Raw genomic sequence first — 12,938 nt, forward strand, 5'->3', positions numbered from 1 at the left:
AAAATATTTAGTCTCTTTAGTAATATTTCAGAATTTTTTACTTAAATAACATTTTTATGGAAGGGTGTATGTTGTTTTTTAAAAAATGTAGGGGAAAGGATGGAGAGTTAACGAGCACGGGCCGTTAACTAGTTAATAACATGAACACGTGGGGTGCGGTTATTACATAGCCAGATTCCTTCGCTTAGATCTGTTATTCGCAATTTGCTCCATATATCCAACTGCAGAAAAAGTTTGGCCGTAAGTCATAATCAACTGATGGCATGTGATTATTTGTAACCACAATCCATAAACATTGGAAGAGTTTAAAAACATAATCCTAGCCGTTTTTCTGTAAAACATAAAATTTTGCAAAAAAAAACTATTTTTAGGTTGTTGTCAAAAACATCGTGCTCTTCAACTTTTTTTTTTCGTACTAGTGATTGTGCAGAGCAAATGATGCGGGCCATCAGCCTTATGTCCAGCTCGGCTTATATAGTCATACGAAAAAGGTTTTGCGAACCGCGCTTATCAGTACGTAACTCACACGTGTTTTTCAAATCTTTAAAAAGCCCATTTATTATAATTTAAAAAAACCGTAATATAAAAAAGTGATTTGAGAGGGTTGAATATAATTTGGTGTTTGGTTTTGAGGTTTTAAAATTTATTTTAAATAATACCAAATGAAATCTTTAATTTGATATAAAAGATGCTCTCAGCCGTTTTTATGTAATTCATAGGCAAGGTCTATTGGCGAGTTGTTGTCCAATTCGTGCTCTTCAACCTTTTTTTTTTTTTTTCGTACTAGTGAATAGTGATTGCGCAGAGCAAATGATGCGGGCCATCAGCCTTATGTCCAGCTCGGCTCATATAGTCATATTTGATTTTACTTCTGGGCATTTTGGCCTGTCAATATTTTAGCTTTGCGTGAGACAGGCCATTTTGATTCCACAGTTCACACGTTCCTTTAATTAATCATCCACACATGCATTACTTTCAGGTGCATGACACTGCCCGACAGGTTACGATAAACAATTACAAACCAATGTATTTACGAAGACGCTGGTTTAGACCAGAGGCGTGAACGTGTTGATGAGGAGTACTACCTCATCTAGTGTGGGCAACTCAAACCACAAAGAAAGCGATGTGCCCCTCCCAAGGGTTTTTACCCAAGAGATAAATTAAATCCACACCATAACGACGACCATTGTTACTAATAATGATTTTCTAAGTCGCCTTGAATAGAATGCCACTATATTGAATTTATGTTACAGAACAAATAATCCCATATTTCAATTTGTCCATGTTTAATTGGACTCAAAATTGCAGCCCCAAGCTGTGATTTCTAATCGTTTGAATATGTAGCCCAAAATTACTGAGAATTTGATGGCTAGGCAACTGATGTGATTTCATCTCCTTTTGGTTCTTCAAATTCAGGAACAACCCACTTCTTCACGTGCTGTTGAGCCAATGTTACCTGCAGATGTGTTGGAGACGAGTAAGTTTGTGAAACTGTTCTTTAGGATCAGTAATTTACTTTGCTTACACACAAATGACATGACAGATTCAATTTCAGAAAACTAACATTTTCACCCTTCTAAATTCTAATTTCGTCTTTAGGATCGTAGGTTTAATAAATAGCTATAGCTCTTGTCTTTGATGGCTGCTCACTTAACATTTGGTGTTAGAGCCAAGCTTGGGAGGGATGACATATAGGGTGCCTTGCTTAATATTAAGTACAAACATGGCCAAAAGCTAGCATTGGAAACGTGACAGAAAGTTAGAGTAGGCTTTTGAGAGGTATTGACTGGATAGTCAATTCATGGGATATCCAATATATGCAGTCTACAGAGTTTTCACATGAACTAAAATTGAACATTGTTCATTAATAAAATTATATTCATATGAGAAATACATTCTAAACCCCAAAAGCATCAAAATTCCACTCAACAAGACGCTTAGCTAAACTCGCACGAGATGTCAAAGACCCTAAACCAACACACAATAAGCCAGTTCAAAGAAAGATATTTAGGCAATAATCCGCTCACCTGTTTGTCCCAATCGGTTCTCCAGGTAATAATGAGGAGCACAATAGTCTGAACCGCTGTGCCAATCAACATTCCAATCCAAATACCCTACAGAGAAGAGTTTAAGCAGGATTAGTTAAGCTTCATACAAGCATCGACATCTTTCACATTAACTTAAAGATTTCAAGTGACATGCACAAGTAATATGGATTTTTAGTTAAAAATGGTATTGACATTCACTGAAGTGTTGCATCCTGATCTTTATATGTTTACTGAATTGCTGTTTAGAGCAAACTGATATTACAGCATGTCCTCACTGACATTCCTTGCAACGAGAATAGACTGCTATGTGCTTAAAACTGCTCCTGAACGCCTTATTACCTAAAAGTTCTCAGTTGCGCAAACCTATAGATAATTGAGTTTCAGATATCCTTCCAATTGGTAGAGATACCCATAATTTTTTTATGGGAAGACTTTGGAAAAACTTCACTTCCTAAGCACTTAAGCAAGAAACATCTAATCCATACCATGGATGTATGTCAACAACTAAGAATTTAAAATAGATGAAAAGAGTTCAGTTTTATTGACTAGCACAAGCTGCTGGCCAACATAATCTAGGCATAATTGGTCCAAGCATGCACCAGCCAGACTGCTATATGTGTTCATCATTGGCATTTTCTTTGTATAATAATTAGCCAAAGATGGGATAAGCAGTTTTTACTGCTCTGATATTTCTTCCTTCTCTTACTTTCTAGTTTATTTGAGTTAGGAAAATGCAATAATAATATTAATAAATTTTAATTTATTTTATTTTATTTAAAAAAAAACAGACTAACAACTACGCAATAAAACATTCTAATTTTCTGCTTTAAAATAAAAATGGTAACGTACTGCAAGTACAGAGTAACATAGCTTACCGTGACTTGGAGATGCAACAAATAACCAAGTACAACTCCGAGGGGGATTCCTATCAAATAATAACAGGCTAAGTTCACATAAGCTACAATGCTTTGCCAGCCAGCGCCAACCGCAACCCCTGTCAAAGAAAAGAAATATCAAAGATGAGACAGTTCCAATGAAAGTTCATCGATCTAATAACCCAGCCTAAGAATGTAATTACTTTATATCACCTTGTCCACCTTGGTTAAAAACGATAAAAATTTTACATGAACAATGATGCACTAACGTCCCTGTCACACTCATAAGAAATGAATTTGCTTGCTCTTCATCCAATATGGGAGGTAGAAGCCAATGGGTCTTAATTTAGTATATGTTCAGTTATTCTCTTAAACAGACATGTCTGTTGACGGACATGTTCTTCGAAAGCTTATATAGTGTCGTCCGTTAAACAAGTTAATAAGCCATAAATTAAAAAGTTTTGGACGACACTATATAAGCTTTACAAGATACTATATAAGCTTCCCAACAACATGTCCGTCAACGGACATGTCTGTTTAAGAGAAGGGATGTATACATATGTATATATATTTATATATATGTGTGCGTGTGTGTGTGTGTGTGTTAATATATATAGAAACCAATGATTTCCTTTTTTTATGATCAATAAAGTATAGTTTTATATTTATGAAACCAATGATCACCCAAAAGAAAATTAAAGGGTGAAGAAATATGGGTGTTTGTTACAAGAAATTTATTAATGAAGTCCAACTAACTAAAAGCAAATAAATAGAAGGCGTTGCATTTGAAAATTTTCTAAGCTAATGTTAGGAACTAGTCTATTATTGTTATTAGGAAAATATGGTTATTTCTATTAAGAGTCATAACTGATTTAGGAAATTGAGTCCAAGTAGAAGTCGACTATAATTCTCTACTTAAAGAGAATGATTGTAATTTAGTTTTCAGTTCAGAAATAAGATTAAGAGTTTAAGGTAGTTCGATCTCATATCAAAAGATCAATTGGTGATTTGATCTTTACTTCAAAAGCTCAATTTAGGGTTCTTAATTAGTTTTGGTTGAGGATTCTATCACTATATTATAGAAGATTGCTGATCAATAGAATATCTAGTTTTTTACATGTTTAGGGCCAGTGATTTGATGGTTCTGGTTGCGGCTTTATGGAAGGAGCACCACTAAATGATGGTTAGGCGGAAGGAAACATCCAGTAAAACACTTGAGTACTGGACCACTATCTACATGCGTTCAGGGAACTTAGCTCATTCAAAATGCCCTCATGTATAAGGAAGGGCCTTTAATCACGAAACAGTCACACGTTTGCAAAAGTAAATAAACAAAAGATACCAACATCACCAATAAGGTTCAGCCGTGCGATATTCAGATCAGAGTATTAGTATCACACTATACATGAAATAGTTATAAGATAAAGGTCAGGAGAGGGATGCCACCTGAGAGAACTGGTTGAACACTGTTTAGAAGTATGGAGCAAGCCAATAGAGGTGAAAGGCGACCAACTTCTTTTGCAACCTCTTCACTATTAGTGAATATGTAAGCCAGGCGACCTCGGAATAAAAGAAAAAACACAAATAGCACAATTCCAATAGACAGTGATGTGAGCACTGTCACAACAATTGAAAACTTTGTGGCTTTTGAGCTCCCTCTTCCAAGTTCATTTGACACCCGCACACTGGTTACACCAACATACGAAGCACCCTTAGAAGAGATTAATAGTTATTAAAATGTGCAAGGAAGAAGCTACGCATTAACTCAAAACTATCAAAGTTTACATGGTTGAAATAGGAACCTCTTTAAAATTTAAAAACAAACTAAACACATAAATGCCTGACCCGTCCCATTCACATCACTATGTAGAAACTACCAACAGAGTAATATTATTTTTCAGGATAAGAATATTTTCCAGAACACCTACAACAACAACAACAACACAAGTGAAAATAGTGTCCTACTCACATTTTAAATCAAGTAAGGACCACTTCAATGGGAAAAGCAAAATACTACAACAAAATCCTTTCCTCGTTAATTTAAATATTGAAGATTTTAACACCATATCCTATTACACATGCATTTTATTTTATTTTTTATTGGCAAGCCTGTTTTAAATGAGATCAGTAACTCTTTGATGCTAGCGGGGTTCGAGCCCCTGGTATCATCACCCAAAGGTTTTACCGACTTTGCTAGTCGGCACCTTACACATGCAATTGATAACAAAGAGAATAGTAATGATAGATCAAGTGGGACATTCTTTTCTATTGTTGGATCAAGTGGTGTTTTGACAGTTTTGAGTAAGTGCTGGTTTGATGACTTTTGATATGGCGGATCCCTGTTTATCTCAAAAAAAAAATATGGTGGATCCCTTGAAAGAATAGCTCCTAGAAGTCTCTCCAGTGACTGACAGAGTGCCAGGTAGGATTCGTTAGGTATCATTAAAAGTTAATTTCAGGAGGAATACGATGGCTCAAGACACTACTGTGAAGTCCTGCAGTACATGAGAGGGGATTTCAACACGAGCAGATTTGGGAAACGAAACGCAAAACAAGTGGCAGTTTGATTTACAGCAGTATGAAAAAACTTTAATGCAGTACTTAGCAACAATGGTTGCTGGTCAGTGACCACCTCAAGAATGGAGGCTTCTTTTACTTGGTCTATTTCACAAAAGTCGATTGGGTTTAGAGCTGATTTGACTTGAGTCAATTTATTTTTTTGTTACTTGCGCAGTGGACCTGACCTTGAAACGCAAAATCGCGTGGGACCAAATTAAGCTTGTTTCTTTTCTAACAGAAGCATTTGTTTCATGGATATCATACAACTACAGTAGTACTTGATTAAGGATTATTTTCAAGCATGTTGAAAGGAATGGTATGCGCATCTGATAGAAATTCACTAGAAGATTACACTACGTACAGAACTCCCATCCACGTAAGCATATTGAATATCATCAGTTGAGACAAAACATCAAATGACCAAAAACCGAATATGAAGGAGAACAACAGAGAAGTATGAAAGACAAGTACCTTGCTGCAGCCAAAAAACCCAAAGCTATCATCATCTCCCACCCATTGATATTAAGGCTGTGATGATCACATATGTTCTGAGTTACTTGAATATGAAGAAATTCATACAACAATTTAAACAGAAAAACTAAAGCTCAATAAAGATATGTGAAACTCAGATGTACCATATGGAGAGAGCATCAATGGCAACTTCAGCATTTTTCATATTTCCAGTTAGAAGAACCAATATTGAGTTGTACCAGAGCTCAAGACTGTTACAAAGTGCAAACACATCATCAGTACAAGTGTACAACAATCATTTTATTGTTAATGAGATATAATTAGTTCTTAATGAACATGACAGCATATTGTTTCTCTAACAAAATGTAAAGTGGCCTACTTTATTATGTGATTCATCCCAAGCTCCCAGTGGCTACAAGGCCATATCTAGATATCTGGTGAGATGCATCACCTGCTCTTTTGTTTTGTTTTTACATTTGTTGCAGGCCATATCTAGACAGAATTCTACAACATGGTGCCTACATATCATCAGCAAACGAGAATGGAATATTCATATGACTGGTTGTGTATCTTTTGAATCGTTATATGAAAATACTTTAGGTATTGAGTTGTAATTTCTTTACTGGTAATAGGTTGGGCCTAGCCAGACAGCTTTGATTCCTTTGAAGTTCATTAATGAGGCCAGAAAGGACATGGGGTAAATTATCAGGAATAGCATTACTCTTCTGTCATTATAAAACAAAGTATTATCAGATACATCGTGGTATATATGTATATACGGCCAAAAACCATTAAATGATTAAAATGTCTTCAGTGTATTAGGGGAGCAAGAAGCAGGACAAGAAGTGATGAGTGGGAACCTAGTCAGGGTGCCAAAGTTACATACAGATCCATATACACCCCCTTTTGTTGGTTGCTAAAAAAATCTCTTTACATTAACAAAATTCCATTTTACCAATCTCAAAAAAAAAAAAAAAAAAAAAAAAACTACAAGCATTTTTTTTAGGTCATTGGAATTGCTCGCCTTACTAAATCTTGAGAAAAAAAATCAAAAAAATCAAATTGAGAGTAAATTTATGTATTTCAGGATATAGTCTGCAAAATAACATATAGTTTTAAATGTTGTATGCATATGGTTTCTGGGAGTCAGTTCATATTTTTTGTTTTGGGGAGTCGGTTCCTATTAAATGACAAGTGTCATCGTCGATCCTGATGTTTTCTCCCTCAGGGTTTTACCTTTTCCATCTTTTTCTACCAGCCAAAGTTCTCTATTTCCATGTAGCTTATAAGTAACCACCAATCTATTTGCAAGCTCAACATGTGTAATCTATAAAGCTGCTGGCCTATAATCTTTTTGGGGAGAAACATGTTGACAAATCTCAGCGTACTATAAACTTACGACATATTTTGGGCGGCTGCATAAGTGCATAATGTTAAACAAGAAACAAACAGCTTACCAGACCATGGCACCTGAAGATAGAGAGAGCTTGACGACCAGCCAAAGATCCTTAAAAGCAAGCCACGAGAACCCCTTCCATGTATCGGGGCACCCCCCACCAATGACGAAAATAAGCTGACCAACGTTTGGAATCCAGTAAGCAAGTATGGTGGATATCATTGCACCGGGAACACCCCACTTGTACTTAACTGTGAGAAGCCAGGAGAAGAAAACATGGATGATCAGTGCAGCAGCAGCCAGATAAGTTATGATCATGTTCTTGCTTTGTGCTTGAAGATACATCTGGCATGTAAAGGACACCACAAAGGCAAATATCACAGGTATTAACCACAGAGAAATGTAACCAGCTACATTTGCTATAGCTTCTTCCTGCCCTAGTAGCTTCAATATTGGAGTGCAAAGGAGGAAGAGTGGAATAAGAATCACTGAGCAGATTGTCAAAACAATCCAGGATCTCTGAAGGTAGATGCCTAACATGTGTTGTTGCTTTGCCCCATATGCTTGCCCACATAGTGTTTCTAGTGCACTTGCCATGCCCAACTGCACATTTCAGTTTATTGGCATACATGAGACACGATATTGAAAGGAATGTGTGCCCTCAACAGGTAAGCTAAGAATTGGTGTAGGTGTAAGTTCAGGTGACCAACTGAAAATATTAGAACTTGGTTATCATATTCCATTTTAAAGACCCTAGTCTTTTACAATATCGCTAGATAAATTATTCTTGTAGAGGACAAGTTTTAAAGTTCATTTTAAAACAAAATCTACCCACGACTAGATCGCAATAAAGATGTCAGCTATTCACGATATGGGTTTATCAATTGGATTTGATAACCTCTGTACTCAAGATATAGTAGGACCCTATTGATCAATGGCAAATAACCTTCAGGTACACAAAATTATAGATATAGTAGCTAGAGTTTGTGACTTTAATTTAAAATAACTGGATGTTGGACGGAGAAGGAAATGTTCACGTACCAAGATGCCATTAACAAACCTCAAAAGCACAGTTTGTACCAGAGCATAAGCAGCAAGTTCTGTGGAACCAATGTGTCCGATAAAAGCTTGGCTAATAACCGTGACTCCAAACGTTGAAAATCTAGTGAAAATAGCAGGTCCTGCAACCACCCATAACTTTTTGGTCTCATCTAGTACCTTGGTCTTCAATTTCACCTCACTCTCTACTTCGGCCTCTTTCCCTCCCAAAAGCCTTGTGCTTAAATCATTGTTCTCCATTTCGATCGTCACACTCTTATGTCAATATATCATCTGCACCATTGCAAAAACAAGACCAGTGAATTTTTCGTCACAAAAACGAAAGTTAGGACAAACAAAATGTGTATTGCCATGTCTAAATTAAAGGCAGTAACCACCACCCACTACTAATGACAATATAGATATGTATATCCACATGATCAGTGAGTGAGTAGAGTTAAAATTAACATACTTCCACGTGACATGAAACGGCTGACTATCCCAGGCCACTGAGGTCACAGTCACCCATGAAACTCGGCCACCGAGATAGGGTCAAGTACTTGTCCAATTCCAACACGAGTTCTCACTTCCTCCGCATAAAAGATTTTTTTTAAATAATAATAATAATAATGAACTAATTGCTCTCTCATTTGAAGCAGTGTGAAATGATAATTCATTTCGTTAACAGCAAACGTTTAACAACAAGTAAATTGGATGTGACAAGTTGTTTTGATGAACACAAATTATTAAACCAGTATAACTGGTGTAAGAATTCGCTTCGGACTGAAATAATGAAGATGGATAAAGGAAGAAAACTTACTACGTACATGGCAACGAAGATGGAGATAGAATGTGGACTATAGTAGCCTTCCCTGGCCACACTGAGAAACGAAAGGTCGAAAACAAAGTAATGAAAGCTGATCAACTATATAATGTAATAATGTATGCACTGGAAATGAAATGAAACTTACTCACTCACTACGTAAATAAAATAGGCTAAATTTATATATTTATTTGTATGCCTATATATGTATATGCTTGGAACTATTGTAAAAAACAAGAGGTCTAAGCCACGTACAAGGTTCCTTTCGTTTTGATAACAATCTCTCGGCTAGATTTGAGTCAAACATCAGAAATGAGTCAAATGACCAACTCGGGATAGAAGCAAATCTAGTTATTATGGTGGGACTATTTTTTTTTTTATTAATATTTTATTTTATCTTTTTTATTGAAAATGGGTTTAAGCTAGTTTTTATAATTATTACAATTCTCTTTAGCCCTCAAAAAATGGCCGGCCAGAGTTTGTTACAAAAACCCCCTTGTGATATTTCCATTGAAAAAATTAAAATAAATAAACACGCGGCATTAGAAGTGACTGTCGCGCCCCATCTGCATCCGAAACTGCAAATTTACCTCTATGGATGCGCCTAGACAGTTTATATATCTATATTTGCCTCCACTGAGATATGATTTTTGGTGAAATTCCAAATGGTGGAGGCAAATATACATTTGATGCCTCCACTTAAATATGTTCTAACATTACATAGGCACCTCATCCAATTATGGTGACAGTGGTGATGATGTTTGCAATCCTACCATTTTATGAAGTGATGTATGTTTCCACATAATATATACCAATTGTACATACTCAAACGTTAGTCAATTAATGTCCTCTTTAGACGACCATGCATGTAACTGAAAAAGTGTGTCAATTAATTGATGAATAATATCGCATATCAAGGGCCACAAATAAAAACATTCGACCATCAATGTATTATGTGGTCTACAAGTCTGTTGAAAGCGATATTAAATTTAAATTATCACCTCAGTCTAGAATCTAAACTCTTGTTAAGTTGTTGGCAATATAATATTATGCCCAATAGTCTACAGTTCGTGCTATGCAAAAAAATATATGGTGCGAGTCTTAGTCTTGCACGTGTCTTTATTTGCGAATAAATTGGACTTGAGGAGGTGTTGCTAAATAATTTAAACATAATTATAAAAATTGTTGTTAATGAACTAGATATAGGAACTAGATTAGGAACATGTTTTGTTTTTATATAGTGCATGAAGGGGTTACAAAATATAATTAAATAAATGTAGTAAAAAACTACATATTTCACAAGTTTTGGGTGTTCCGACAATCTTATAGTGTAGATATTTTGTCGTATTATTATACACTTACTAGTTACTAAGGGTTGCAGGTTTTTGTTAATTGCACACTTGTGTTTCTTGCTAACTATGTACTTATCATATTAACATAGAGTTATAGCAACACCCCATGCGTTATTTTATTTTTCTGACCATTTTTTACCAGTACTTAACTAATCCAACACGCAGTGGAATTTACTTAATAAATATTAAATATATATGATTTGCTTACATTCCTCTTCAATGCACTTGTTTAGGATTTTTCAAAATTTTAGAATGCATTTTAATGCCTTTCAAATTATTAAACATATATATTTGTCTATATATCAATGTTTCTTATATAGTTTTTTTAAATCACTAAGTTCCATATACTCCTAAAAACTTCCTTTATAGAGTCTATAGATTTAACCATTTTCTAAAAATGTTTGAAATGTATGTCACATTCTCAAAAAGTATATTTGAAATTCAAATATCTCAGTGTTGAACTCTAAGGTTAAAACTTACACGTGAGTCGATGTTTTTTTGCAAGGTAGTGAGATTTGTAAGTTATTGCTTCTAAGATAGAAAAAACAATATGAGAATGATTAAGAGACATAATATATATTTTAAAATAAGATGCATGGTGAAGTGTAAATTAAAAATAATAAATAAAACATAAAAATAATAACAAACGAACTTTCCATATGTGTGCAAGGCCTAGATCACCCGTATTAGTATTGAGTACGTCCTACGCACACTTTTATTATATGCGAGGGGGCTTACATAAGAAAATAAAATATAAAAAATGATGGGGTTTTAATTCTACAACACTTTTTCTTTTCTTTTTTTGGTAAAAATAGATGTGTGGAGCCCACGTGATAGAGAAAACTAGAGATGGCACTGAAGCGAAATTGTATCGCCACAAAATATGAATTTCTTTGTTAATTTCTCGACAACTCTACACAACAAACTCACTTAACTTTTGGGCACCGGTTAAAAGTTTCATGTACTCTTTCTCATCCCCAATCTTAGGTGCCCCCTCATAAAAAAACACTGATTTCATGTGGTAACCTACAGTAGCCAATCTTCCAACAAGCCGCATATATACCGGGGTGCTTTTAGGGTCTCGAGTGGACATTGAATGACTATTGTTTTATCTCGTACGCATCAAGTCATCAATAGCACTAACCGTCTCATATAACAAATCATGTTTTGTTTCTCCATCCATTTTCCATTGTTGATTTTTTTAACATTGGCCTCGTGATCATTGACGCAAGTCAAATGACGAGGCAATACGACCAGTTTGCTCCCCACCATGGAGAATGGAGAGAGCCCCAACAAGCGAGGAATCCTATTTGCCGTCCAAAAGGGTTTGACCCAATAATGATCCAATTAACTTATTGCACCTATTGAAAACCATAATTGCGAAAGCCAATTAGCTTTTAGAGTATGTAAAACGTTTGTGGCTACCATCGACAAAAAATTTGCATGCAAATTCATTGTCGACGGCAACCTTGTTTACATAATCTTTCATATCTTGCATGACTTTGTCTAAGGTGGGATCGAATCATTTGTGTTTTATAAACTTCAACAAATAGTCATTCACAAACTCTTGACAGTTGGAATAATTGGGCCTATGGGGTGTGTGTGATAACAGTGATGAAGTAATATTTGTTTAGGAATGATACATTTTGATTTTGAAAGTATCCGCCCCTTAGGTCACCAAACTATGACGAGAGTTTCACCTTTTGAAGCGCCAGCGTAGGGTGACCGGGCCAGGCCTAGTCAGAAAGGCTTTGATGGCTCAAGGTTCATATTAGGGAAATGAGAGCGAGGAGAAGCCAGGGAACTACACCTATGCTAAAGTAGCACTACTCTCCCTATCGGTCGAGATATTTTAGAACCTGCTTTGATCAAAGTCACTTTTTGAAAAGTAAAATTTACTGGTCGGAGTGTTAGGTTAAAAATTTGAGACGACGGCTTGGTTTGTTAGCTTTGTTTTATAACAAGGTTAATATATATGATTTGTTTCCATTCATATTCAATGCATGATTTTTTTAATTTTTAGAATGCATTTTAATGTCTTTAAAATTATTAAACATGCATATTTGTCTATATATCAATGTTTATTATATAGTATTTTAAATCCCTAAGATCCATATATTCCTAAAAACTTTATTCATAGTCTATAGATTTAACCATTTTCTTAAAATGTATGCTACATTCTTAAAAAGTCAGTGTGAAATTAAAATATCTCATTGTGTTTTCTAAATTGTTGACTCTAAGATTAAAACTTACATGGGAGTCAATGTTTTTTTTTTAAAAAGGTGATGAGATTTGTAAGTTTTTGCATTTGAGATAGAGAGAACAATCATATAAGAATGATTAAGAGAAATAGATACGATTCGAAACTCTGATTCG

The 12,938-nt window shown here is 35.2% G+C and overlaps 1 protein-coding gene across 3 annotated transcripts; it reads right to left on the reverse strand.

Annotated features, from left to right (window-relative positions):
* Positions 1-1,186: 1,186 nt before the first annotated feature.
* LOC147478942 (protein DETOXIFICATION 21-like) lies at positions 1,187-9,395 on the reverse strand. Of its 3 annotated transcripts, none has more exons than XM_086581720.1 (9): positions 9,208-9,395; positions 8,391-8,681; positions 7,411-7,952; positions 6,118-6,204; positions 5,954-6,010; positions 4,370-4,608; positions 2,924-3,042; positions 2,028-2,114; positions 1,187-1,456 (listed from the first exon to the last, which is right to left on the reverse strand). In XM_086581720.1, the coding sequence occupies exons 2-9, from the start codon at positions 8,646-8,648 to the stop codon at positions 1,370-1,372; spliced, it is 1,476 nt and encodes a 491-aa protein (XP_086437846.1). In that variant the 5' UTR covers positions 8,649-8,681; positions 9,208-9,395; the 3' UTR covers positions 1,187-1,369. The 3 variants fall into 3 exon arrangements, with proteins under 3 accessions (XP_086437846.1, XP_086437847.1, XP_086437848.1); XM_086581721.1 differs by having other exon boundaries at positions 9,215-9,371; XM_086581722.1 differs by lacking the exon at positions 9,208-9,395 and adding an exon at positions 8,860-8,986.
* Between the last annotated feature and the right edge of the window lie 3,543 nt (positions 9,396-12,938).

Source organism: Coptis chinensis, chromosome 9 (genome assembly GCF_015680905.1).
Source record: "Coptis chinensis isolate HL-2020 chromosome 9, ASM1568090v1, whole genome shotgun sequence".
Classification (NCBI taxonomy): domain Eukaryota; kingdom Viridiplantae; phylum Streptophyta; class Magnoliopsida; order Ranunculales; family Ranunculaceae; genus Coptis; species Coptis chinensis.

Bases quoted from the DNA above. Each gene is read 5' to 3' on its own strand.
- LOC147478942 (XM_086581720.1), bottom strand. From the start codon at position 8,648: ATGGAGAACAATGATTTAAGCACAAGGCTTTTGGGAGGGAAAGAGGCC. The intron at 7,953-8,390 runs GTACGTGAACAT...TGAAATGTGCAG, and splicing joins GGTTTGTTAATGGCATCTTG to TTGGGCATGGCAAGTGCACT. The intron at 6,205-7,410 runs GTAAGCTGTTTG...ACTTTGTAACAG, and splicing joins TCTTCAGGTGCCATGGTCTG to TCTTGAGCTCTGGTACAACT.